General features: G+C 38.0%; 1 protein-coding gene across 2 annotated transcripts in view; it reads left to right on the top strand.

The window, feature by feature from the left end:
- Positions 1–21,323, top strand: part of LOC127429840 (roundabout homolog 1-like) — a 353,547-nt gene extending 332,224 nt beyond the window's left edge. For both annotated transcript variants that reach the window (XM_051679115.1, XM_051679116.1), the window contains 9 exons: positions 1,932–2,306; positions 3,755–3,865; positions 5,761–5,890; positions 6,517–6,750; positions 7,120–7,592; positions 9,350–9,517; positions 18,706–18,936; positions 19,710–19,921; positions 20,076–21,323. In XM_051679115.1, the coding sequence (XP_051535075.1) occupies positions 1,932–2,306; positions 3,755–3,865; positions 5,761–5,890; positions 6,517–6,750; positions 7,120–7,592; positions 9,350–9,517; positions 18,706–18,936; positions 19,710–19,921; positions 20,076–20,090 (1,949 nt within the window). In that variant the 3' untranslated portion in view covers positions 20,091–21,323. The remainder of the gene's footprint in view (positions 1–1,931; positions 2,307–3,754; positions 3,866–5,760; positions 5,891–6,516; positions 6,751–7,119; positions 7,593–9,349; positions 9,518–18,705; positions 18,937–19,709; positions 19,922–20,075) is intronic.
- Positions 21,324–26,716: the final 5,393 nt, after the last annotated feature.

The following is a 26,716-nucleotide window of genomic DNA, read 5'->3' as shown; positions in this document are numbered from 1 at the left end:
GCCATATTCCAGCTAATCCAATCAGCAAACTGATTTCCATACAACCAATAGAATCCTTTAATGCAGTTTCTCCTAAGTGCTCACTTATTCATTAAACCAGGAGCAGTTACAGAGGTCAGAATAGACCTGAGCGAGAGCGAGAGAGAGGAAACCGAAAGAAGGGCAGTGATGGAGCACCTCCAGATGGCATTAGTTAAGGAATCAGCAAGTTACTTTGAAAATAAAGGAAGCCAGGTTACACAAAGACTTACACACAGAAAGTGACAAAGTGGTGGCAATATACACTGTCACCCCATTCTCACACAGTCACTACGAATAGCTTTTGTTCTGAGATATCAGCTGGTGAGACTAAGCTAATGGCTAAGAGTATTTAATTCATAAAAGAACCCTTAAATGTATTCAATACCTTTATGAAATACATTTCTTTTGAAGCTATGAAATTAGATGCCATATCCACGGTTAGACCGAAGGATTAGACATTATGTTTAGACATACCATGAAGATTTTTGGATGAGGCTTCAAAACAGCTTTGCTTTGCCTTTGATATTCTTGTTTATGGGTGTGTGTTTTCACTAACACTAGATTTTATCGATGTCGCCACCTTTAAAGAAGGAATGGAGGATTAATGTTGAGTGGTTCTCATGGCATGACATTTTAAAAAGCTTGATAGCCGCTTGCCTGGTGTGCCAAATACTAAAAAATCTCCAGGATATTAACCGGATCAGTACCCACAGGGCTTCTCTGGAAAGACGACTTAGTTTGTCTCATTCCAGAGAATCTTTTATCATTGATACATCAACCTTTGAAACGCAGAGTCATTCCTTCTTATGGAAACATGAGCTACACAAAATCCATCCAATGGCAGGCTGTGGTATTTACTCGCCAAGCTGCTTGCTCAGATCCTGTGGAGGATTTGAATATTTTATGAGCCATGGAAAATCGGATCTGTCAGAGTATGGTCTTTCACAGCGTTCCTCGTTTCGGAGGGTTTTGATTCAGACGTGTTAGAACATCCTGCTTGATGAGGCGGGCTGCCTTTCTTGTGGCTGCTCGGGAAACTCAAAGAGACACGCTTGGCTTGTGTCATAGGCGAGAGAACGAAGCTGTTGAAATAAAAGACAAATCAAACAGTGTGAGCACTTAGAAGTTTTAGCAAAAGAGTCTTATCTTAGTTTTTGAATTTGAAAGTAGTCCAAGTGATCCCAGAATTTGTGGTTTCCAGTGTTTATGTTTTGATTTTAGCTTGCGTTCCTTCCGAATACATCATTCTCTTTTAAATGCAGGTACAGTAATTAGCATATTTTTAAACCAATCTAGTGTCAACCATAATGTCTTTGCTCATTGCCTACCTTCTTAGTTTCAGTAAATGTTCCCTTGTTTAAATCCACCTTAGTTTGACCAATGTTTTGAATACGTTGTTCTAAAACCTAGTGAGCTGCCTGCAGAGGCTGCATTTTAAGGCATCATAGGTGTGCTCCCAACATGAGCACTGTTTGAAGTTACTTAGTTTTGACCAAATTGTAAAGCAGCATTACATTTATCCTTCGCGAATTGAATCTCCCATGCATAGTGATATTTATTTGGCTCTCGAAGTTGCTGCCTATGTAGGGTGTTCCATGACTTTAGGATGCTGCTTTAGAATATAGGCAGTGAGGTTCCTCACTAGGTTTTGGAACAGAGCTTCAGAATCAGGTCCACTTCAGAATTGCCCACAAGCTTGGATTGCCAATGCAAATATTCAGCCAACTAGTATCAGTTACCCTGAGACAACAAGTGCATTGTCTTAGAGGACTTCTTAAAAATCTAGCCACATGTGATATGATCAGCATTATACAAGTCACAATCAACTCTTAACCACAAAGACTCTTTGTCCAGATTTATCAGTAGATCCTTTGGCTGTCAAAATGTCTTATGCCTCTTCTATCGTCCAGCTGACTGCATCGCCAACTACAGCAACCAGATGGACAATAAGGCCAGCAATCTCCTGGCTCCAGACACGGGTCTCTACAGTGACATAGACCTCTCAGATAAGATCAATGAGATGAAGACATTCAACAGCCCCAACCTTAAGGATGGGCGTTTTGTGGGGCCCTGCGGTCAACCTACGCCCTATGCCACCACCCAACTCATTCAGTCCAGCCTGGCCAATAACAATGTAAACAGCAGCAGCGTAGGAAGTGGAGGAGGAAGTGCCGATCTCAACGAGAAACAGAGTTGGAAGGGCAGCCAGGGAACACCTCAGAAACAGTCTGACATTAATGCACCTCTTCAGTACAATGTCATGGAACAAAACAAACTGAATAAGGGTGAGTATGTGAAGTTACTTGAGGTCTGGGGGTGGGAATCAGCAGGCACCTGGTGATACGATATTGTATCAATATCTTGGTTGTGTTAGGATAAAACTGTGATTCTTTATGTTTAGTGTGTTGCAATCTTTTACTCTTTTTCCTTTTTTATCTTTGGACTTTGGTGCTTAGCACAACACATGCTAAACTTCCAGTTTTACTTCGTTGTAGAGCCATACAATTAGCGTAGGGCATAGGCATGTCCGAGTCTGTAAAAAATAAAACCAACATGAGGGAATACCATACTTTGATTTGAGCGTGTTTATCTATACACAAAAAACACTTGCAGTGAATCTGTATGGACGATCTGACATTCTTACAAAATAAAACGGGAACATTTTGACTTAAATATTTGTTATATTCTTAGCTTGTTACGAATTTACATTTTGGCCATATAGAAATAATTGTGTTTGTTGACCTAATGCTGTAGTACGTTGCACTGCCACATATGCTTGCAGAATGTTGGTCAATTTCATTTTTCAATAATAATAATGTGAAAAATGTATTGATTTTACAAAGAATCATAAAAATATTGATTCTTATGTAAGCGTATTGATACAAAATCACAATAATTTAAAACATCCATGGTTTTTTCCCCTAACATCTAGCAAAGACTATATTTCAAACCCTCCAAAGAAACACCCAAAAAGTTTTGGATTGTAGTTTCCAGTAAGAAAGTTTTTTAAGAATCCCATGTTTTTGTCAGCTTTCCTTTAACTACAAAGGTGCATTGCCAAATTGGATATGAAATGACAATAGCACAGCAAGATGAGAAGTATATCTCATCTTGCTGTGCTATTGTCATTTCATATCCAGACAATAATAATAGTGTTACATTATGTTCATTCGTAATAGCCTCTCTGGCATCCTTACTGGTGCCCTTTAAATTTCTCACCTCTTTTTTCCTTTTTTTTTAATGCGTTACGGCCTGCTCGTATTGCACATCTTTGTAATTCTACTCTACGCACTGCTTGTAAACTTTATCCATATTTATAGCTGTTGTTTTAGTGTTTGGATGGCAGTGAAGGTAAAATGGAGGTTGAGAAGTGTTGGATGTCTCCATAAAGTGTGAAATCAGAGATATTATATTACTGTACAAATAAGGGGGGATGTAACTCAAGCTCAAAGCTTTCCATTATCTGTTGCTTCATATTTTACTACTAAAAAGGCCATTGGGTTTTGCTTTTTGACTTTACTTGCATGAATCTTACTGCATGTGGGTGTGATATTTCACACTCAGTAGACAATTGAAACCAGTCACCAACAAATCATAACAGCTTGTGACTAAACCCTCTTGTAACCTTTAAGTCAGATTTTCCACTCTGAAACTTTCTGTTCTAAAGTGTATGCTTTTATAAAAAGCTTTTATTTGTCTATTTCACAAAAATGTCTTGCCTGTAACCCTTTAGACCACTACCGAGGTGAGGGCCCTATCTCGGTCACCATCCCCTATAACCAGGCCCAGGACACCCACACCGGAGGCACCTACAGCAGCTCGGACAGGGGGAGCAGCAACTCTGGTAAAATCTATCTGTCTATCTGTCTATCTGTCTATCTGTCTATCTGTCTGTCTGTCTGTCTGTCTGTCTGTCTATCTGTCTACCTATCTGTCTGTCTGTCTGCAATATCTATCTATCTATCTATCTATCTGTCTGTCTGTCTGCAATATCTATCTATCTATCTATCTATCTGTCTGTCTGGAATATCTATCTATCTATCTATCTGTCTGCAATATCTATCTATCTGTCTGTCTGTCTGCAATATCTATCTATCTATCTATCTATCTATCTGTCTGTCTGTCTGCAATATCTATCTATCTATCTATCTATCTATCTATCTGTCTGTCTGGAATATCTATCTATCTATCTATCTGTCTGTCTGCAATATCTATCTGTCTGTCTGTCTGCAATATCTATCTATCTGTCTGTCTGTCTGCAATATCTATTTATCTGTCAGTTTGTCTGCAATATCTGTCTGTCAGTCTGTCTGCAATATCTATCTATCTATCTATCTATCTGTATGTCTGCAATATCTATCTATCTGTTTGTCTGTCTGTCTGCAATATCTATCTATCTATCTGTCTATCTGTATGTATGTCTGTCTGCAATATCTATCTGTCTGTCTGTCTGTCTATCTGTATGTCTGTCTGTCTGCAGTATCCGTCTGTCAGTCTGTCTGCAATATCCATCAGTCTGTCTGCAATATCTGTCTGTCAGTCTGTCTGCAATATCCATCTATCTGTCTGTCTGCAATATCTGTCTGTCAGTCTGTCTGCAATATCTATCTATCTATCTATCTGTCTGTCTGCAATATCTGTCTGTCAGTCTGTCTGCAATATCTATCTATCTAGCTGTCTGTCTGCAATGTCTATCTATCTGTCTGTCTGTCTGCAATGTCTATCTGTCTGTCTGTCTGTAATATCTGTCTGTCTGTCTGTCTGTGTCTGTCTGTCTGTCTGTCGGTATGTATGTATGTTTGTCTGCAATATCTATTTAAATGTCTGTCTGTCTGTCTGTCAGGACATTTACAAATCACTTCCTCATTGTTGCGAAACTCCAGGGAACAAAGAGAAACATTTGCGTCCAAACAAAAAGAGCTGATTCTTTCTTCTCACAATTTCTGTGGTGCACAGCTGCATATCTTAAAAACTGTGCAACAATCACTTCCTTATTCCTAATTCCGTCAGTTAAAACCATGTTCCCTGCAGATCTGTGATGCTTTTTCACTGGATGCTTCTGATTTTTGGGGGTTATCCCCCTTCTTTTTGCGATTCGCCACACCGTCATTAATTACTCTGGCTTTCATCCATCTGACTCAAAGAAAGGGGGGTATAATGTTGTCAGAAAGCTGGTGTTTCTTGCGGGACAAAGATAAATGAGCCCCATTCTGCGGCGTATGCAAGACTGCCGGCGTATTGAATCATATCTATTTTTATATTGTATTTGAAGTTCAGGTAATTAAAGCAAGGGGCCGAGTGCATGGTGGTCCTCACAGCTCATTGGCTCTGAATTTTAATTCGTCTGTTAATTGGCCTCCGATATTTCTGTTTTAATGTCCTCTCTCTCTGCCTGTCTGGGCAATGGAGTTTCATTTTTGAAAAATGACTCAGTTTTTTGATGGAGAGTGCGACGTTAATTACAAATAGAGAGATGCGCATAAGCCTTTTAAACCGCATAAATTATGGTGTGGATGTCATTAATGTCGCTTCTCCTGAGTGAAAAAGTGTCACTTATTTCACACATGCATCAAGCTCAAAAAACAAACAACCTAAAAACCAAACGAACCAGGAGTTATTAAATCATTTTAGTTAGCAATAAAATTAATTTATGAATTTTGAATATTGTGGGCTGAGAGTTACTATAGCTGTTTTGTTTATGTGTGCACTGACTGTTTTATGTTGCTTGTTACCTTACAGGAAGTCAAGGACAGAAAAAAGGGGGGCGGACATCTAAACAGGCCAAACAGAACACAATGAATTGGACTGAACTGCTGCCTCCAGTTAATCCACCACCATGTCAGGAATACACCCTACCGATGGACGACAGGTGAGGTTACACACATACAGGTTTTTACACATAGTAGTGCACATAGTATATTATGATTAGCATCCGTACCTTACGTATTTCCTTTTAGTGGGAGAAACTTAAAAAAATGTGTTAAAGGTGATGTGTGGAATTTTTTCCTGTGTTAAAATATGTATGACAGAAACAACTATAAATAATCCATTTGTAGGTTGATATTCCCAGATAAGAGTAACATAGTGGCGCTGTGGTACTATCAAAATACTGGTTTGTTTGTTTGAGCGTCAAGACCAGCCCAACATTGACTCAACCAATGAAAGACGGGGGAGTGTTCAGGAAACCAGTTTGAAAACATTGTTTTTGCAATTACACTGGATATTGGTGCAGAAATTACACACTTCACCTTGCAAAATGTTCTTTAGACTACTACTAAATAATATGAAATATAACAATATAATATAGAATTGAATCTGCTACTAAATGTTATATATTGCCAATATCGGTTACAAACTGATAATATTTATTACTATTATATAAAGTATTATAAAATACGATATACCTACTAATATATAAAAAAATATGTGATTAGTATGAAATACCTCATGCTTGACTTTCACTGATTTAAGTTTTGGTCCTGTCCATCTTTTCAGCTATGACACAGATCTCCAGTGCCCCCTCCCGCCTTCTCGGATGTACCTGCAGCCTGACGAGCTAGAGGAGGAAGAGGTGGAGCTGGAACGGGGACCCACGCCACCCGTGAGAGGAGCGGCCTCCTCCCCTGCCGCTGTGTCCTATAGTCACCAGTCCACCGCGACCCTCACCCCGTCTCCACAGGAGGAGATGCAGCCCATGCTGCAGGACCCAGATGGTCTACATGAGCGCAGGTACGCCAATGTTTTGCTGATTTCTTCAGTTGTTTATTCTTTGTAGCGATAGCAGAAGGAAAAATTCCTTTGTCCACGAACTGTGAAGGTTCTTTACATAAGGTAAACATTGACCTGCCAAATAGTAGACTACATTTCTTGACGACTTTGTCATGCAAGCCCTAAGTGTGGCATGGATGTAAGTTTTAATCTCAGTTGTAGGTTTGAATCTCTCAATACTTGATCCAAGAACTATCACCACCCTCTACAACTCATTAGCAATGTATATTTTCATCGTAAAACTTTCATACGCTATTTATAGTTTCTTAGTATGTTTTTTGTATTTATTTTTTTATCATTGACATTTCTGTATGTCTTCCTCTCCTTTAGACGGCTCTTGGTAAGTCCTCCGCCTCCGCCACGCCCCCTTTCCCCTCCGCACACGTACGGCTACATCTCCAGCCCACTTGGTTTGGACACGGATGGCCTGGAGGAAGAGGAGGACGAGGAAGAAGGTGACGAGACGGATGCGGAGGTAGCTCGGGTCCACCAGCACCACACCCACCCGCACCAGCAGCACTTAGCCCAGCAGAGGGCTCTCTTGCGGGGGCTCGAGCAGACCCCGGCCTCCAGCACCTGTGATCTGGAGAGCTCCGTCACTGGGTCCATGATTAACGGCTGGGGCTCGGCTTCAGAGGAAGATAACGCTTCATCGGGTCGATCTAGCGCTATTAGCTCATCGGATGGGTCTTTTTTCACCGATGCTGATTTCGCCCAGGCAGTGGCGGCTGCGGCCGAGTATGCTGGGCTACGAGTGGCAAAACATTCTGGGAAAGGCCATCATCAGCTGCCAGTCTCTGGAGGTATTGGGAATTAATTTTCACATTTTCACAATTTCTAATGTATTAAATGAAATATTCAACTTAAAAGTCTTTGTATGCAGTCGATTACAACAGACATTTATTTTGAACTTGGAAAATCAAATGTGTTTACACTTACAAAGGAAATCAAGCAGGCAAGTGTGCAGTATTGTGAGTAAATGTTAAAAATATGCACTTTTCACAATGGTTACAAATATAACTGTACTACAGTGTCTCCAATAAGTATTTTCACACTTAAAAAAAAAAAAAAAAAAGAACATACATAACAAACTATCAAATCGGAAAGTGTTTGATTAATTCTTCTACGTCCTCATTTTAAGCACTATATCTGAACTTTTTTTTTTAATGTGAAATACCCTACTTGTGTTTGTGCTCTTTAAAGGTGTCATGACATGCCTTTTTTTTATTATTTTAATATGTTCCTTGAGGTTCACTTATAATATTAGTAAAGTTTTTTTGCACAAGAAAACAGTCATTTATTTGTAAAATATGATGATTTTCCACCCTCATTCTGACCCTCAGTTTTGGTGCTGCTTCTCCTTTAAGACTTGACAGTAAATGCTCACTGTTATGATTGGCTCTCTGCTCTTGACAGACCTGCTCTCTCCTTGCCATCCTACTGCTTACCATTACTGGGCGGGGTTATGGAAGTATTGAGGTAAAGTACAGTAGGCGTTAATGTGTTGTTGTGGAGGTGGTCAGATGCATTGTCTACCACAGTGTAACATCACAATGTGGAGGAAGTAGAGAACGAGTTGTTTTGGCAGCTTGGGTTCAACAAATGCTCTTTTTGCATTAAGAAGGAAGTTCTGAAACATTTTATAGTACAATGACCTCATATATGTTTAAAGATCAAGGAAAATTGTATTCCTCATGTCATGACCCCTTTAAAATAAATGACACTTGTGTAAATATATATATATATATATATAATATATGAATACATACATCAGCCACAGATAATATACAGTGTAATATACATCAATCAGCCACAACATTACAACCACCTGCATAATATTGTGCAGGTCCCCCTTGTGCCACCAAAACAGCACCAATCCGCATCTCAGAATAGCATTCTGAAATGCTATTCTTCTCACCACAATTGTACAGAGCGGTTATCTGAGTTACCATAGACTTTGCCAGTTCAAACCAGTCTGGCCATTCTTTGCTGTTTTCTCTCATCAACAAGGCCTTTCTGTCTGCAGAACTGCCCCTCACTGGATGTTTTTTGGCGCCATTTGGAGTAAATTCTAGAGACTGTTGTGCGTGAAAATCTGTGGCATGATTGCTGGTGCCAGATGGGCTGGTTTGAGTATTTCTGTAACTGCTGATCTCCTGGGATTTTCACTACACAATATTAGGCAGGTGGTTCTAATGTTGTGGCTGATCAGTGTATACTTAATAAATAAATAAATAAATATATATAATATATATATATATATATATTGCAAAGACATTCATATGTTTTTTAAGTTTGGCCGAAGTATTTACATATTTTGGGGGGCCTTAATAGGTTTAATTTTCTGTTAATTACAGGAAAATGTTATATCCATTGAGACTTCATTTTGAAAGTTACACTAAGCCTGTTAAAGCTATTTAATATTTACCTAATTAAACACTAATAACTGTTGTTCTCTTGAACAGATTAAGAATATAAAACAGTGGCTGGTTTAATTTGCATTCAAATCTGCAGCTTTTGATTGAGTTAAACTAAGCAAACCCTCTGTCCTCTAATATAGCAGCAGCACGGAAATACCAAAACCTCCCTCTGGGACACCGTCCAGGCAGCCCAGTGTCAACAGACAGCAATGTTAGCGCAACTCCAGGTCAGAGGAGGCCCTTAAAGAGGCAGAAACAACATCCAGCTTCTCAGACAGGTTACCAGCGCAGAGAGGTCTACACAGAAGGTACGTCAACTGACAAAAGAGAAAGAGTATGATTATTGTTGAGGAGAGGTTTGCTATTACTTTTCTAAGCAATCAGACTTTTTTACTTGGTGGACAATAAAATAGGTGAAAAAACTAAAGCCATATCTTGTGACCAGAATATTATAGATACTTAGGGTGGGCTCTTTTGACCTGGGTCACACCCAAGCAACCACTTAGAAACACTCTTGCAATGTGATGGTGAGTTTTACATGGGAAAGCACCACATTGCAAAACCAGCCTGATCATCTGATTTTGAAGTCTAGCGACGCATCTGAAGTATCTGATTTAGCAGCGTCAGATACACAGGCGGAGGCACAACCTCAGCTAATGCACCTGTATGGCTCTGTAGATGGATAAGGCGCAATGGACAGAGCAGCGCGAGCGCAAAGCTCTTAAAACTTGAGCTCTTAAACTCGCAGCTTTGCGAGAATCAGTGAGAAGCAAGGTGCGAGAAGCGGAAACCATTTGAATTCAGAACAGAATTCTACGTGACCACCCTTGAATTTACTATAGTAACACTTACTGTACTATAGGCAGAAATAGATTGATAATAAATATTATCATATTACTACTTCAGCTCTATTATAGCTCTATTTATCTTAGGCTACATTAGGGGAGTGAGGGAATATAATACATTTTTGTTACAACGTATAAATACTTATATTTTGTATTTATTGTTTTATTGTTTTTTACATGTGTTTAGAGTAGGTCTACTGTTTATAATTACAAAAATGCCATAATTTGTTTTATAGAAATCATGTTACATCTAACCATGGTAGGGAAGAAGATCCATGCTTCCATGTGTTTACTATGGTCTTGTTACAAATACCACTGTTAAAACTATAAAAAAATAAATAATGAATAAATAAAAATGTTTAAAAAGGCAAATGTAAAATAAATGAACAATATCACTTTTATTATTAGTTTCTGTCTTTGCATTTTCGTTTTATAGGCCCCAGATATAGCCCTCCATCTGCTTGAATTCAAGAAACGCAAGATTTGATCTCACGTTCATGGCGCGTAAGCCTGCTGAATTTATTAACGAAATGTTAAAATTATGCAATTCATCGAAGTTGCATTGAGCAAATTAGGCAAATAACACAAATATTGAGTTTTGGTGTAAGAGAATGAAGTATGGGGCGTTCATCAAAGAACCACTGGTCTAGCGCATGCTTACATAGAAAAAGATTGATGCATTCGGAGTGAACGGCCCCCCTGAGATGGAGGTCTTTGGCGGTTGTGGATTGACTATGTCTTGCTCTCTTATCAGCGTCTCGCTGCATAAGCATTAGGTACGAACATACAACTGTATTTAATGAAAAACAATCTGGTACCGCAGGTATTATAAAGCTTAATTCTGTGGTAGTAGGCTACTATGGCACTGGAATAGCTACTGCATGCAACTCTAAATTAACATAGAACTGTCTTTTGAAGCATTTCTTTTCCTGTTTTTACATTTGACTTGAGGACATAAATTGGCTAAATCTTTTGACTTTATAATTTTACACACATTTATTAACAGCCAGATATGTTCTTTGCAATAAACGTCAATTTAAAAATCAGACTTCTTGGAGATTTTTACCACAATTATTTATTTATTTTTTAAATTTCTTTTCTCCCAATTTGGAATGCCCAATTCCCACTACTTAGTAGGTCCTTGTGGTGGCGCGGTTACTCACCTCAATCCAGGTGGCGGAGGACAAGTCTCAGTGACCGTCAATCCATGTATCTTATCACGTGGCTCACTGTGCATGACACCGCGGAGACTCCCAGCATGTGGAGGCTCATGCTACTCTCCGCGATCCATGCACAACTTACCACACTCCCCACTGAGAGCGAGAACCACTAATCGCGGCCACGGGCAGGTTACCCCATGTGAATCAACCCTCCCTAGCAACTGGGCCAATTTGGTTGCTTAGGAGACCTGGCTGGAGTAACTCAGCACGCCCTGGATTCGAACTCGCGACTCTAGGGGTGATAGTCGGCGACAATACTCGCTGAGCTACCCAAGCCCCCATTGGAATAATGTCTTTAAAATTCGAATAGAATTCGAATATTGGAAATATTTCAGTGAAAAATTCAAATTTAGTTTCTCAGCCCTGTTGACAACACTAGGATGTGTTATTGTAAAAGTGTTTCGATATCATAGCATAGCAGTGTGAGAGTAATTGAGGGAAAAGTAAGTATTTATAAAGTCATAATCAGCCACTGTAGTCGTAATTTGTGTAAAAATGAATAAAACGCACAGTTGGTGTAGTGCCTCTAGTGTTAATTTCACCAGGAAACTGCAAAGGAATGTAAAATTTGGCATGTAAAAGACAGTTTGCAAAATTTTTGTTTTAGTAACGTTAATTCTGTGAGACTAGGTTGTGCAAAACACACACACACACACACACACATCAGCATACCACATATGCCAACACCCCCGCATGTACCGGACATTTAATCAGCAGATATATTGAGCAGGATCATAAAGACAGAGAGAGGATGGAGGAGTTAGTCTCGTGGGACTATACTGTCCAGCTTCAGTGTGTCATAAGGAACGATTGCTGCTCCAGTCTCTAATGAAATTGCAGCAGGTGCCAATGCCTCCAGAAAGGTCATTTTATGCGTATGTGTGTGTAGGGATGACAATCAAAAGGAATTTAAAGGGATATTTCACCCAAAAATGAAGATTCTGTCATCATTAACTCGTCCAACTTTAACTTTCCAAACCTGTATGTGACTTACTTTCTTCCGTGGAACACAGAATTAGATGTTAGACCAAAAGTTACAGCCTCAGTCACCATTCGCAATCATTGTATGGAAAATAATGCAATGAAAATGAATGGTGATTGAGACGAACATTCAGTTTTTTAAAAATGTACAATATGTGTAATTTGCATGTTGAAATGGAAAAGCAAGTGTTCACACACACATAGCCACACATATACAAGTCTGTTTATATTTATGTGTGTGTGTGTTTCTGAGTGCGTATTTGTGCACACACTCTCATCTGCTGTGTCTCATCTTTGCTGTCCTTGTGTGTTTACAGTAAGATTTAATATCAGACACACACAGACCCTGGCCGGCTCTATCAGATCAACTAGCCCCTCTCATCTGTCCTTTCCCCCACCCCCCTGTAATCTCTTCCTCCTCTTCTAATCTCCTCTTCGCTCCCTCTCTCCCCTCATCTTTGTTCGCTGTGGGCCACTGAAGACACCCAGATTGATCTGTCTGTCTCAGCTCGAGTTTCTGTTGAATGAGTGATTTGATTTGATAGGCCTATGGTGCGTTACACTGTGTGGGAGGGTAAATGCAGTTTTTTACATGGTGAAAAAGAGAAATGCTGTCTTTAGACACAAACACGCTCAAAACTAAATTATGTTGAAACACAGATTGCCTACCAACCCCCAAATACCAGGCATCAAATACACCCCCCCCCCCCACCACCTCTGTTAATTTTGCTCTTGTTTGCTCAGTGCTTTTGGTGACATCAGGCTTATTATCTCGTCCTCCTCCAGCTCTTCTCCAGAAGGCCCCGTTAACCTTTCATCTGCCTTCACTTCTGTCTGGAGAGAGAAGAGCCAGCTTTTATCCATCCATGGTCCTCCCTCTTTTTCTTAGTTTTCTTCTTTCTGTGTAGCTGTAATTGAGGATTCAAGGACAACTCTTTGTAATTTGGGATTCTGAAAGATGCTGGCTGGAGGTTTTTCCATTACAAGCATTTGTTACAAGGGTGCTTCTTTAACTTCAGGGATTTTCTTGTCCCATGGGAGGCTTTTTATTCAGATTTTAATTTCTTTTTTTTTTTTTGTTATGTAGGTTACATACAAACTGACTTGGAAACTTGTTACCAGGACTTCATTCCATCATTTATTTTTTGGTACTTTTCAAATGCCTTTTATGTTCAGATTTCACTGTTTTAGCCTTGTCCCTGACCCAGACTTTCAATATTAAACTATGCAAATCAAATCTAAAAAATTCAAATGATTGCATCCATTATAAAAGTACTGAACATTTTTAAAAACCATGATAATCTAAACAAGAGTAAAATTATGAAGCATTTTTTTTTTTTTTTATATATATTTGTGTAAAAATGATTCGTCAATTAAAAAAATACATAAAAATAAAATAAGGTGGTCCGACAGTTGGGGCGTGATTTCCATCACACCAAACAATATTGCACCTGAAAGATTTATTTATTTCAAAAGTTTGTTTACTCGTTAACAAAGTTGGCAAAAGTGTTCATGAAGAGCATGCTTAAAACGAAATATGAGAAAATTAAAGGTAAATATCACCTGTAGGAAGTCAAATGGAAGACTGCTACATTGGCTTAAAAATAGGGTCTCAAAAAAGCACAGTTGCTTAATGCAGAGTGGGCCAGCTTACAACATCAAAAACCCAATGCTTATTGGCAGACTAGATGCCTGTGGCCCAATAAAGCAATTTTGTATATCATTGGAGATTAAGTGCCTTGTGCGTTTTTCTTTATTTAAACATCACTTGTGACAAGAGTATTTGTTTAGGCATCATTTCTAATCAGGCTGTAATTCTGTCATTGTGTATGTAGAATACATAAAATGTTAGTTATTAAATTAGCCTTAGCAAGACAAATGAGTCGAACATTTTATTTCAGAAATAATACAAATTTAAAGTCATTTCCACCACAGAATTATATTAAACAATTGCTGGAAATTACACTGTGGTGGGAATTTCCATGACATGACTGTTGGACATTGTTTTTAGAGGGGAAAAAAAATTGTGAGGGTGTGAAATTTTTTTTATTGAGACTCTTGAAGTGCTTAAATTGCCAAAAGGTGAAGAAACACCCTCACAAAAAAAACACCCAAACTTTTTGAGTTTTGTTACAAACGTCAAAATATGTGTAAAGAGGCTTACCAGGAATACAATAAGGCCAAGTGATTAACAATACAGAAAGATATAATTGTTAAAATATTAATGGAAACAAAAGCTAAGAACAAGAATCAAGACTCAGGGACTAGAAGGAGCAGCTTGTCACCTGCTGCTGTGGCTGAATGCAGAAGGAAGAAACAGGAAGCTATTCCCTGAGAGACAGATGGAAGCTCGTCCTGAGGAGTCGCTACATTTCTACAGCAGCTCCAGCCATAATGTCTCCTCATACAGTGTTGAGGAGGGAAATAAGGAGATAAAATAAAAAATACACAAGTTCATTTGTTTAGAAAAGTAATAGCACACCTCCTCAACAAGCTGCATGATTTGAGGTCTTATTTCTGAGATTTCTCTGGAAATTTCTCTGACCTTCATGTATGTAGCACGGGACAAGTTAGGGGCTGCAAAGAATAGAAGAGAACGCAGGTGTCTCGATGTATTTTTGAAAGTTCTTTTAAACCACCAATAGTACTAGAAAACAGCATAATTTATATAACTAGAAAACATCAATATACATTTAACATTTGTTTTTTTGTAAAATTATCGTAGTAAATCAACAGATTTGTCACTCCATAAAAGAAAAGAAAAAAATTATAAATGGAGACTCAGTTGAATCAATAAATCTTTCAATGTTTTTATTTAACTTAAAAGTATAGAACATGCATTCTTGACGCAGTGGAACAAATTGAACAGAAAGAAGGAATCATTTTTAAAAGTTGAAATTCTTTTAAACTTGACACGGAGTCTGAAAAACGTGGCACTCCTGCGTGAGTCGCTAAAAAAAATGGCAAGATGCGTCCGTCTATGGCAGGTTTACATAGACAAATAATTTAAAATAGGTGCAGACAAATGCAAAAATATGTTTGGTGTGAACGGCCCCTTATGTTATTAAGTTTAATACTTAAAGGAATAGTACTTAATTTCATACTTAATTTCACCCAAAAATGAAAATTCTCTCATCATTTACTCCCTCATGCCATCCCAGATGTGTAGGACTTTCTTCTGCAGAACACAAATGAAGATATTTAGAAGAATATTTCAGCTCTCTAGGTCCAAACAGTGAATGGGTGCCAACATTTTGAAACTCCAAAATCCACATAAAAGTATTTCATAAGACTCCAGTGGTTAAATCCAAGTGTTTAGACACAGATAGTTATTGATCTGAGAAACAGATCAATATTTGTAATTTTTTGTCATAAATTCTCCTCCCTGCCCAGTAGGGGGCGATTATGCAAGAAGGATGTGAATCACCAAAAACACAAGCAGAAGAATGATAAAGTGAAGTGGAAATTGGCTGAGCAGGGAGGAGAATTTATAGTAAAAAAATATATGTATATATCTTTTTTCTCATCCACACCTTTCATCGTGTCTGAACACATGGATTTAACCACCAGAGTCGTCTGGAGTACTTTTATGCTGCCCTTATGTGGAATTTGGAGCTTCAAAATGTTGGCACCCATTCACTTGCATTGTTTGGACCTAAAGAGCTGAGAAATACTTCTGAAAACCTTCGATTGTGTTCAGCAGAAGAAAGAAAGTCATACACATCTGGGATGGCATGAGGGTGAGTAAATCATGAGATAATTTTCATTTTTGTGTGAACTAACCCTTTAAGGTTAGGGGTTTGTTAAAAACCCTAAAATTCAGTATTAGCAATAGAAGATGTAAGAAGAATTTCAATATGACACTGCCTTGCAAGCGCTGTACATGTTATGGAGCGTGTTTTGAAACTACCATCTCATTTTGAGTAATGGACAATTTCATAAATGTCTGATGCATTTCCAAAGATATGTACACATAAAAATCCAACAATAAACACACTGTCATTCAGAATACACCTTAGCAGGAAGGACAGGTTTTACACTACTAGGGATTTCACGGCAACATGGGAAACTACTCACGCAAATGAGGACAGTACCGGTGAGCTGCTGTATAATGCAGACCTCATCGTAAATCTGACTGCTCCTTTCTCCTCCTGTGAAACGCATCTCTCACATCCTGCCATCGATCTGCTGCAAGACTCAACCAGGGTTATAAAAACCGTCCCTGTCCACGATCAACTGACCCCTCTCATATTTTACTGAGTGTCAGGGCAGTGATGAAAGAGTGCTAAGCTCTTCCCCACAAAACGAGACACGCGCTCAGTGAAGATGTCAGGTGTGCTGTGACTTTGAATGTGTAAAAATGTTGACGCAGCATCCAACGATTGTTTTAGCAGTTTTTTTTGTTTTGTTTTTTTGCGTTAACTGATTAACAAGCTTCTTGATGCTGTCGGATGGTTTTAAAGGAATAGTTCACACAAAAATGAAAATTCTCTCATCATTTACTCACCCTCATGCCATCCCAGATGTGTGTGACTTACTTTCTTCTGCTGAACTCAAATGAAGATTTTTGAAGAATATTTCAGATCTGTAGTTTCATACAATGCAAGTGAATGGGTGCCAAAATGTTTAAGCTCCAAAATCCACATAAGGGTAGCATAAAAGTACTCCAGACGACTCTGGTGGTTAAATTCATATCTTCAGAAGTGATATTATGAGTGTGGCTGAGAAACAGATCAATATTTAAGTCTTTTACACTAAATTCTCCTCTCTGCTCAGTCCATCTCCACTTCACTTTCTTTTGGTGTTTTTGGTGATTCATATTCTTCATGCATATCGCCCCCTACTGGGCAGGGAGGCTAATTTATGGTAAAAAAATATCTCAAATATTGATCCGTTTCTCTGTTTCTCACCCACACCTATCATATCGTGTCTGAACACATGGATTTAACCATTGGAGTCTTATGGATTACTTTCACCCATTCACTTGCATTGTGAGGACCTACAGAGCTGAAATATTCTTCTAAAAATCATAATTTGTGTTCTGCAGAAGAAAAAAGTCATATACTTCTGAGATGCCAGGGGGGTGAGTAAATGATCAGAGAATTTTCATTTTTGGATGAACTATCCCTTTAAGTGATGAAAAGTCACTATGTGTAGCAGAAACATTTTTGGGTTTATAGCACCATTGTTGGGAAACTACTGTGAAATTGTAGCTTGTCAAGCCACAAGATACTCAAAATTTGAAGTAGTTCAACTATAGTCAAGGTACTTTACTGAAAACATAGTTAGCTACATTACTAGCTACTATATAATTTTATAGGAGATTTATCAATTTTATTTATTTTCAAAAAGAGGAGCATTTATATGACACAAAAACAGCATTAAACAGAATTTGAACAGATCAATTGTTGTTTAAAACCACCAATAAATCATCCCTCAAGTCTACCTTGGACAGATTGCTGACTGTAGACCAATTATAGGCTTATGGTCAATGATACAGAAATAAAATTATGTATTGTAAAAGAATATATATTTTTTTAGTAAATATTATTTAAAAAAATATATATATTTTTCAAAAATTATATATTATTTTTGTCTAATCAGTGCTTTACTCATCCACCACAATAATGTAATAGATTTTAATTATCTGAATTATAATATTTATCAAATAAATGTTGTATTTTAATAGATTATAAATATAATTTTTTAGCTCATTTACCTCATCAATGCAAAAGCTATATTGTTGTTTTATATTGTTGAAAACAGCTGAACTACTGTCTTGCTACTGAAAAATGCAGTTAAGTTAGTAGCAGCACTAGTTTGAGTTGGTTACTCCTCATTACTGGTAGTGCTATGTGCAGTATATTGAATCAAAAATAAAACATTTGTTATTTGGAGTTTGTGAATCAGATCTGGCCTGTTCCTGGCACAAGTGTAAATGATCCATCACGCACATTGCTCGGAAGACATTTGTGTTTTGACAGTAATTAACAATAATAACAATTGTAAACAACCTTGAATAACTTGCAGGGGAAGTGTGTAGACATCGAGTGACAGTGATGAACCGTCATTCACAGTTTCTCGACTGACTCGCAACGCCTCAGTGGGAAGGAGTTCCCACATGCAGCTGTTTGGAGGTTTGCGACGCAACGGCACAGCTGTGTTTCCATGGCACCTTCTGGGTGACAGACAAATGAGTTCTGGTGTCAATTAGCACTGTGTCTGGTTCTGAAGGACACAAGTCTGTGTGAATATAGTACATTGCGAGCTAGCAAAACGTGCATTTTAAATGTTTACAATAAATACTATCATCAGTACACTGACACAAGATATTGTCAAACATACACAAGTCAACAGAAAAATACTTTAAATGTGTAATTTTTTTTCAATGTAAAAATACTACAGAAATTACACTCGTCACCTTTAACGTCCCATCTCGTTTCCTCGCAGACCTGCCTCCTCCTCCCATTCCTCCCCCAGCAATGCTGAAGTCACCTACACACCCAGCTAAAACCATCCCTGAGGGCCCACGAGGGGCCATGTCCCCCATATCCAGTTCTGCTGATGTCAAGGACCGGCGAACGGAACGGCGAGAGGCCCAGGACTTACAGAGGGGTCAGAGAACAGGCAAAAGCAGCAAGCAAGAAGCCGGTGCCGCTGCGAAGAGCCGCCAACATCCAGGTACTGAGTTGGCAATCAAGAACCTTTTTTTTATTCATTTAAACTTGAATCAAATGATTGTTAACCTCCTGAGGCCCCCGCGCGACTGCTGTGTGCATCTTCCATTTCCCTTTTTGATTTGTAACTAGTAGCACCTAATAAACAAGCAAAAAAATAAATAAAAAATAAAAAATAGTTTTCCTAAAAAATTATGTCCACTACATGGTTGGCAGTGATTGGATGATGCTGGTCATTACTTTTAATCAGAATTATTTATTTCATTATGTGTCCAGGAGTGTTGGCTATTCATGTTTTTGAGATGTTACAGACATTACATCTGATTTTCTATAACGCTGAATAAATAATTCTGATTATATGTAATGGCCAGCATCATCAAATCACTGCCAACAATGATAAAATATAATTTTGCATTATAAAATTCTGAATCTATGTACTTATTGTCCCATGTCTGCCAAACATGTTGATTGGTCCAAAAATCACCTGAAGCCTGAATTCAAACTTTTGGTCAGATTTTAGGAGTGAATGCACTTAGCTGCATAGAAAGCAACATCTGACTCACTCATTGAACCGCAGGTCAATACTTTCGGTCATATCCAGATCGAAAGAAACTGTTAAATGTTTTATGTGTATTAAATATCTGTGAGATGTAAATCACTGTAATTACTGACTGGTTGTTCAAGTATTTGGTAACCTTTTAAATAAGTTAGTCCTTTGGTTGATGTACTAAACAAAAACGGTAATTGAATTTTGTCTGTTGTATGTCTCTCTCTTAGGGTCGGAGGACATCCTACCTTATAGTCGTCCCTCTTTCCCAGCTGTCCACAGTCCTCGTGGGGAAAGGGACCCCAGTTCCTCTAGTTCACTGTCCTCTCGGGGGTCCGGCGGGCGGCGACGAGGAGAGGGGCCTCCAGGGGCCCGCAGAAACCCTGCAGATATTGGGCTGAACACCACAGGAGCCTTCCAGACAGGAGGGGAGGAACTTGAGGTATGTCCTCCATTTTTATGACACACACAACTGCCCAAAATATCTGGAAAAGAGATGCCAGAGCTATCCATTTTATAATATACCTTACATAACTATTTACTGGCTGTGTGTGTATGATGTCGACAGTGATGCTAAAATATATGTTTCTTTTCAGATGGTGGAGAGCTGAAGATGAACAAAAAGATATTGCTGTCCAAACTTTCCCAGCAACCATCTTCAAGCACAGTTTGACCATCTTGACTGTCTTTTGCTGAAAACTACCGAGCCTGACTTACACCACATTTGGAAAACTGACCAACCATTAATACATTTCTTTACCTTAATTTCAATGTGCATTTAAAGAAGAAAAAAAATAATGCAGAAAATAAAAAAAGAAGGGTATGTTCGAGGGGATAAAACTGTTTTGTTTGTTTAATTCCAATGCAATATGATGCATCTGTAGCCCCAGAAATTGATTATGGGTTTGTTCACCTTGGTAAGAAGGTTGTCAGTCAACTGTTACTGTAATGAAACTTCTGGCACAAAGGGACTGACTGACATGTACATACACATGTATACATATCTAACTGTCTTTTATAATCCATTGTGGTACATTAAATTTGTCTTCCTTGGCTTATTTGAATCATTTAAAATTTCTATTACGCCAGTTAATATAATTTTTTATAGCCTCCATCCTGGTTGTAAATTGTCATAGTGTTTAAACTGCCCCAGGAAAAGTGCCACATTCTGAGAGTTCTTGTTTGTTTGTTATTGTTTTTTGTAATGCACTGTTATTCTTTTATTGTCATTGTCAATGTTTGTTGTTATTTGTTTGACTTTGGTTTCAAAAGCACAATCACTAAACTTTATTTTGAATCATGTTATTGATTTAACCTTTTGTCTTGCGCGAGGACAGCGAGCACTCGGTACGACAAAAGGCCTTGTTAAACCTGTCGATGTAGGGTTTTGAGAAAGAAAAAAAAATGGATAAGCTGTTTACAAACGAGTGAATGAATGGAAACGAATCCCTGCATCCCTACCTTCCGTTTCTTTTCCAGATTCTCATTCCAGCTCAAGATATCCTGTGAAATGAAATAAATGAGATTAATGCAGGGATTTTATGTTTACGAGAGTATTGATCCATCTCTGCACTTTCGTTCAAAAAAGAAAATGTTTTTTCGACTGACGTATGCACTTAAAGAGACATTCGAGAACAGGAAGTGAGTGTCGGTTTGAGAATCTGGAGCGGTTGTGATTGGCTGGCTGATGGCCCACTTTTCTAAGGTTGGTCGTGTTAGTCACGCTCTAAAAAGGGTGAGGATGTGAGTGTTATTTCATTAGACATCTGCAAGCATTTGTTTCTTAAAACAAAAAAAGCATATAAAAATGAAGAAAAATAAATAAATCAAAATGCTGAAACTGACTTTTTTGTGTTTGGCTTTTTATGTGCATCTTTAGTTGCAAATATTGTGATTGATCTTAATACATGAACCCTAACTCTACCAAAGGCACTTTTGTTGGCGCTGCGCCCATAGTATCGCTTCCTGGAAATCAATGTCATGCTATTGTCACGTGACGCGGTACGTCAGAAGTTTAACCCTTAAATGATTGTGTAGAGTCTTGTGAACAGTATTCAGTCAGATTTAATTCATTTAAATTATGCATTGCGTATAGCTAAGCCAAAATACAACGCACACACGTGGACGTGGGATCGCACAAGGTTAAACACAGTAGTTAACCCTTGCCCTAATGTGTGCCAGTGTGGTTGTATTGTGTTCACGGATTTACACAAGATTCATTACAAAAATATTATATTTTTGTTGAAACTATAATTATAAAATAAATTCCAAGAACAGTCTAATAATTGATTAACAGCTAGGGTTTGGATGAAGTCTCAAATTGGGGTCAAATCGATTGTAATTACACAGCTCTCCGGAATACTTCATTCTGATTGGTCAATGGCGCCATCTAGCGGTCTGATATCTCTGAGTAACAACCGCACATTCATGCATCAGACCGCTCATCCGGGTATTGCGAGCCATCTTTCCTGCTTCTCAGATCACTGTGTGATGTCTACAAGTGAGCTAATGAAATAATTTCATCTCAAATCAATGTTTCATGTGCGTTTAATTATCTATTTGGCAAGTAGTCTTGTAATAACATGCATAATAGGACTGAAATGATTAGTTGACGAACAAAAATTTTCGTTGTCGAATAGTCATTTGATCTCATTTAACGTAGCATGAGATCACATTAAACTCTAATGATGATGCGCGAGAGCAGCACTTCAGTTCGCACCTGACTGAGGAGAGGAAGAAAACAGCTCACAGTCCAGATGCACTCTAAACTTTCCAAAACGGTTAAGGTGATGTAGATCACAAAGTATGAGGGAATTGTAATGCAAAAATACAAAATAAGTAAATACAGAAGCACTCTCATTGTGGAATAAGTGGAGCTGGAGCTGCCACTCCGCTGAAGCAAAACTTGCATGTTGAGCGTATTTAAAGTAAACACCCCAGCATTACATCTTTAATGCAGTTATATTTAATGCGTTATAGCTTTAATAATGTTAAAATAATATGGAAGCATGTCATGTAAATAACTACAAACTCTGAAACTGGCATTTCTCTGTGCGACTCTTCTATGTGTTGCGTGAATGTCACGATCTAAGGGGGAGAGATTGAAACTGTTCTTATTGTGAAGAAAATTGGCAATATGCAGCTTTATTAATAAGAGAGTTTTTTTTTTTTTTTTTTGAGATAAAGATGAATTGAAGAGAACAGAAAGGTGAGAGAGGTAGTCTTCGCCCCATTACACACAATACATTTTTGATTTGTTTTTGTTTTGGCTTGTTTTCCAATATAAATATCTAAAACTCCTTTAAACAATGTACATTTACTTTAGGAGCTATACTGCAGAAGAAAAAAAAAATTTATCTGAGAATGTTGAATATAGTATTAAAAATACAAATACTTCAAAATATTTTAAAATGTAAAAATATCTAAAAAGCCTTTAAAAAAGTTGCATTCAACTGAGAAGCAGCATATAAAATATTTAGACTTGCTTTTAGAGAACAGATCTTGAATATAAGTATATTTTGTCTTTCCTGCACTCGCAGAAGTATAACCAAGTGAAAAAAATACACTTATATACAAAATCCACTTATATTTAAGATAAATTATCTTAAAGCAAGTCTAAATATCTTATATGTTGCTTCTCAAATAAATGTATCTTGTTTTAAGGATTTTTAGACAATTTTAAATGGAAAACAAGACAAAAAACTTGATAACAATAGGATTTTTTGCAGTGAATTTCTTTACTGAATTAAACTTAATAAAACGTTTTTTTCCCCCTTTAATTCAGTGAATGTCACTTAGAGATATTTTTAAAAGATGATTTTGTCCTCTTTATTGTTAGTAAGCATGTTTAATACAACCTATTAAGTCGGGGCACAAGCTGAATATTCGGTTAAGAGCTAATGATTAATCATTGCAATAATCGACAAATAGTCGAATAATCATTCTAATAATCGTTAGATTAATCGATAATCGAAATAATCGTTAGTTGCAGCCCTAATGCATAATGAGCAATCAGATGGTCATTAATTACAAAATAAACACCAACAGAACTGGATTTCAGCTGTTCAGTGATTTATTTCTTCTCACATAATTACATAATTTCAAAGCAAATAAATTTTTCATGTCCATGTTTTTATTTATCTGGGCTGCATTTCCCAAAAGCATCATAAGCCGAAGTAGATCGTAGAAATCATTGGTACCAATGGTCTCTACGATGAACTTAAGCTTCCGATGCTTTTGGGAAATGCAGCCCTGGTTAGAAGCAGTGTAATACATGGGATAATGTACAGTCTAATGTACATGTCAGGGTTCTGATCACCCTGTCGGGGTTTATTTTGTGATAACAGCCAGCTGAATGTACAGTACCCCTTACTGAATGTAAATTCCTTGATCAGAGTAAGATTTAGGGTTAGGGTTAAGCCTAATATAGTAACAGCTAAGGTTTGGGTTGACTAACATTAAAGTTAAAGGTAAGGTGAAGTCTAATATTTGATTTATTACTAGGGTTTAGGTTGTGCTAGAGAAAACAAGCATTTTTGACTTAGTTGCTGAAACAAGCCTGTGACAGCTAGTTCTGGTCTCACTTGCATGCTGCATTTTTTAATTCAGTCATATTTTAGGATATACAGACACTAATATGTCAAATAAACTCATTTTCCTGTGCATCTGCCAGGCATCTTGGTCTCTGACAGAAAACGAGAGCATTTCCCTACAGGTGTTCCCCTATTAAGCACCTTTTAAATGAGAACAAATTTGGAGCAACGGAGAGCTTCCCCTCTGGCTCTATCCATCATTTTAATGAGCTAAGATGTGTATGCTGCTCACAATGAGGCATAGGTTATTAAAGGTAGTATACATAGATACACACAGAGACTGTGCTTTTGATGGTATGAATATATGTGGGCCAGAGATGTGACCGTACATCATGGTCAATTTTATTTAAAAAAAACACACCTTGTGACTCTGCGAGGCCATTCTGTCCATCTTTGCTTAAAAAAATAAAAAAAATAAAATAAAAAAAAGCTCTCTACACTGAATTCAGGCAATTTATTTGAAACCAGCATGTGTTTGACTACAAAATGCAACCTTTCTTTTCCTTTCTTTCTTTTAATAAAACATCAGTAAAAGCAGGAAAAAAAAGTGTTTTTCTTTCCTTCTCAACCTTCTTTTCTTTTTCTTCATCACTTTCTTCCTTGATTCACCCATTTCCTTTCTTCATTTCTTCCATACCGTTCCCTTCCCTCCTCACTTCTGCTATAACCTTTTCTCTATCCTTCCCGCTTTCTTTCCTTCCTTCACTCATGCTTTCCTTCCTTCCATCATGCTTTCCATTCTTCCTTCCCTCACGCTTTTTCTTTCTTCCTTACTTCCTTCATTAAGCACATATACATTCAGTGCTCTCTGTTGTAGTAATGTGTAGAGTTTAACCTAATTTCCTTTGTTAGGATATTCATGTCTTATTTTTCACACAAACTGGTTTAATTAACCCCACACATATAACGGGAGGTAATTAAGAGTAACAGCTGTATGCTGTCAGGAAATGCATCCTCCTGTCTGGTGCAGCCCACAGGAGACCTACGTAGACTCTATCCACCTGCTCACACGCCACCCTTATTCAGTCTGATTACAGCGATGGGAGAACCCTTATCTTCCTTCCATTTAATTTGGAACATCTTCTCTAGAAAAGACATGACATGATTTTAATTTGTAGAATCATCTTCCCTCCCCTTCTTCCTTCATTTCTTCCTCTACTTCTTCCTTGCTTCCCTTTCTTTCTTTCTTTCTTTCTTTCTTCCTTCCATCCACCTTCCTCCTCTTCCCACCCATTCTTCCTTCCTTCCTTCCTTCAATCTATCCACTTTCCTCCTTTCTTCAAACCCTTTTCTCTTCCCTTCCTTCCCTCCTTCCTTCCTTAAAATCCTTTCCTCTTAAATTCCTAGCTGTTTTCATTCCCTCCTTCCAGCCATCCAGCCTTCATCCACTTTCTCCTTCCTTCAAACCCTTTTCTCTTTCTTTCTTTCCTTTCTTCCTTCCTTTAAACCTTCTATTTTCTTCATCCAGCCCCTTTCTCCTTCCCTTTCCTCTTGCATTCCTAGCTTCTTTCCTTCCTTCCATCCTTGATTTTCTTCCCTTTCATCCTTCCTTCAAAACCTTTTCTCTTTTCTTTCTTCCATCCCTTTTCTCCTTCCTTCCTTCCTTACTTACTTATAGCATTAGTTTGTGGAAAAACGTCCTGCTAAGAGCAGAAATCCTTAAAATAACTGCTCATCACCCTGGAAAAATTTGCAGAACTTTGTGAATCAACTCGTCAAATTCAATTAAACTGACTTCCTGAAATCTGTCTCTCAGCTGTGGCACCACTTCTGCCCCGAGTCTCACAGCGAACCAAAATGCCTTTTTTTTTTAATAACTCCATTTTAATAAGTCCTTTCAGTGCTCAGCTCAGCAGAACTCACTCCATCCATGCTCAGACCTCACAATTAACCTGAAATAACTTCACCTCTCCTCCAGCTCTTCCCCAGAATCATTCCAGCACATCCTCACATGCTGACGTAACCTAACACAGCCAGTTTTTCATCAACTTTATTATTAGTTTTCATCAATTATGTTATACGGCCCCATATCTCTGCACTCTCGCTCATCAGGATGATGCTAAGTCAATTTTATGCAACCATTGCTCTGCCAAAGTATAACGCTGTAACGTGCCAAACCGGCAGAGATCGACAGGAAGTTTGTCATAGTGCCCATCGTTCTGGCCAATTTCTGAATAAATGCGAGAAGCCGCAGTTAACAGTTGCTGACAAAGACATTCTCTGCCATCTAAAAGATAAATGAACGCATGAATTATGTGTTGAGATGTCTTCATAACGGCTGATTAAAAGGAATGACATGCCATGCTGATAAATGGTAAGATTCCTCAAAGACCTACAATGCCACATGCTAGCAGTTAGAATCTGTTAAGTCCAAAAGACTTTAAGTGAACCTTTGAAATTTTACATTACTTTACATAAACAGCTTAATGTTGCAATTGGTATTGTCGGAAAAGCAGCATGTTACATCATGTCCAGCGTTTTTAGGCACAAGCAATGCATCTCTTTACACTGAGCGCAAAAACTGCTGTGTAACATGAAAACAATCACATTAAATCAGGAGATTTTCAATGTTAATGTATAATTATGTGGCACAGCATACAAATCAAGCAATGTGCAAAATGTCTTGTCACTTCTCAAAGTTGTGT

This window comes from Myxocyprinus asiaticus, chromosome 39 (genome assembly GCF_019703515.2).
Source record: "Myxocyprinus asiaticus isolate MX2 ecotype Aquarium Trade chromosome 39, UBuf_Myxa_2, whole genome shotgun sequence".
Taxonomy (NCBI): Eukaryota; Metazoa; Chordata; class Actinopteri; order Cypriniformes; family Catostomidae; genus Myxocyprinus; species Myxocyprinus asiaticus.
The sequence above is the reverse complement of the archived record's forward strand: the minus strand, read 5'-3'. Positions and strand labels throughout refer to the sequence as shown.